The 2,220-nt window shown below is 52.3% G+C and overlaps 1 protein-coding gene across 1 annotated transcript in view; it reads left to right on the top strand.

Moving 5' to 3' along the window:
* FZD7 (frizzled class receptor 7) overlaps nucleotides 1-1,095 on the top strand; it is a 7,382-nt gene extending 6,287 nt beyond the window's left edge. The window contains exon 5 of the mRNA XM_010007386.1: nucleotides 1-1,095. Within this exon, the coding sequence (XP_010005688.1) occupies nucleotides 1-1,095 (1,095 nt within the window).
* The last annotated feature ends 1,125 nt before the right edge of the window (nucleotides 1,096-2,220 follow it).

Genomic DNA, 2,220 nt, shown 5'->3' with positions numbered 1-2,220 from the left:
TGCCCCCGGCAGCTCAAGGTGCCCCCTTACTTGGGCTACCGGTTCCTGGGGGAGCGGGACTGCGGGGCCCCCTGTGAGCCAGCCCGGCCCAACGGGCTCATGTACTTCAAGGAGGCAGAGGTGCGATTTGCCCGACTCTGGGTGGGCGTGTGGTCTGTGCTCTGCTGCGCCTCCACCCTTTTCACCGTGCTCACCTACCTGGTGGACATGCGCCGTTTCAGCTACCCAGAGCGACCCATCATCTTCCTCTCAGGCTGTTACTTCATGGTGGCAGTGGCCTATGCAGCAGGTTTCTTGCTGGAGGAGCGGGTGGTGTGTCTGGAGCGCTTCTCCGAGGATGGCTACCGTACTGTGGCCCAAGGCACCAAGAAAGAAGGCTGTACCATTCTCTTCATGATCCTCTACTTCTTCGGCATGGCCAGCTCCATCTGGTGGGTCATCCTGTCCCTCACCTGGTTTCTGGCTGCTGGCATGAAGTGGGGCCATGAGGCCATCGAGGCCAACTCCCAGTATTTCCACCTGGCTGCCTGGGCTGTGCCCGCTGTCAAAACCATCACCATCTTGGCCATGGGGCAGGTGGATGGGGATGTTCTGAGTGGGGTGTGTTATGTAGGTATCTACAGCGTGGACTCACTGAGGGGCTTTGTGCTGGCACCCTTGTTTGTGTACCTCTTCATTGGCACTTCCTTCTTGCTTGCTGGCTTTGTGTCCTTGTTTCGCATCCGCACCATCATGAAGCATGATGGCACCAAGACAGAAAAACTGGAGAAGCTGATGGTGCGCATTGGTGTCTTCAGTGTCCTTTACACGGTGCCTGCCACCATTGTCCTGGCTTGTTACTTCTATGAGCAGGCCTTCCGTGGCACCTGGGAGAAGACATGGCTCCTCCAGACCTGCAAAACCTATGCCGTGCCCTGTCCCAGCCACTTTGCCCCTATGAGCCCAGACTTCACTGTCTTCATGATCAAGTATCTCATGACCATGATTGTTGGTATCACAACTGGCTTCTGGATCTGGTCTGGCAAAACCCTTCAGTCCTGGCGACGCTTCTACCACAGACTCAGCACGGGCAGCAAAGGTGAGACGGCAGTATGAGATTCCCTGGTCCCCCCTCTGGCACACACACACATGCATGCGCACACAGACGAGAGAGGGATACTTTGCAGAAGAGGAAGGCAATGGCTCCCTGAAGAGGCAGGAAGTGAGGCTTTTCTAAACTTTTTCTTCCTCCCAGAGGATTTTGGGGAAGAAAAAAAATCTTGGTGTAAAGTTTCAGATGGACTGTGACCAGTGGTGCTTATGTACAGCTAAGTGGAAAAGCACAGAAGAGGCCAGTGGTGGGATGGGAGAGTCCTTCACCCACAAGAAGTTGCTCTACCTCTCTCTCCTACTACCCCTGTGCAGGAAAAAACCCAACCCAACTAAAATCATCCCGCTTTGCTTTGGCAAGAGCGGGGGGAAGCCAGATCTCTTGAGCTGCCCCTGCCAAGAAGTAGCCAAACCCTCTCTGAATTGCTGGGGTCAAGCTGCAGCGCAGGCAGGTCACTCCCGAGCCTGAGCTCTCCGCCCGAGCTGGAGCTACCACGTGAGTACAGCAAACCAGCTACAGCCCAGACCGTGCTGGTGAGATGCCTCTGCTCTGTCAGCTCACAAGTTCCTTTTTACCTCAGTCATACCTGTTTCAATTGTTTCAAAGTGAAAATTCGGCCCTCGGTCTGTTGTTCTTGCTGCTGTGGGGAAGGAGGGGGTTGGTATTCCATACCCTGAAAAGAAATGACTTGTTGCTTTTCAGCAGAAGGCTTTTCCCCCTTGCCTTTGTTCTAGGAGACAAAGGGGGAAACAAAAGTGTTTTCTATGTAGAAAGGCATAAGCATGGGATCGGTTTTTATGGGCAAACTAACAAAAAGAAGTCGTTGAGGTTCACCCTTGGATGTGAGGAGCTCGTAGAAATAAACATTCCTTTTATGAATAAAGAAGGCAGGATGTTTTCCTGCCGTTCAATATGGGCCGCTTTTCTAAGCCGAAATAATTGCAAGACTTCGAGGGCAAGAAGAGTGTAACTGAGAGCACCCGCCAAAACAAGAGTCATTAAAATATGTAACAAATATAAGATATTTTTTTTTTCTTTCCTTCCCATAAACCTGCTTGCTTTCTTGCTCTGCTGTGGGCTCACTGCAGGTAAAGTCAATACAGAGCCGGCTTTTGAGGACGGGAGGAATC

This window comes from Chaetura pelagica, unplaced genomic scaffold (genome assembly GCF_000747805.2).
Source record: "Chaetura pelagica isolate M959 unplaced genomic scaffold, ChaPel_1.0 scaffold21, whole genome shotgun sequence".
Classification (NCBI taxonomy): Eukaryota; Metazoa; Chordata; class Aves; order Apodiformes; family Apodidae; genus Chaetura; species Chaetura pelagica.
Note: the sequence above shows the minus strand (reverse complement) of the source record. Positions and strands in the feature narration are given on the sequence as shown.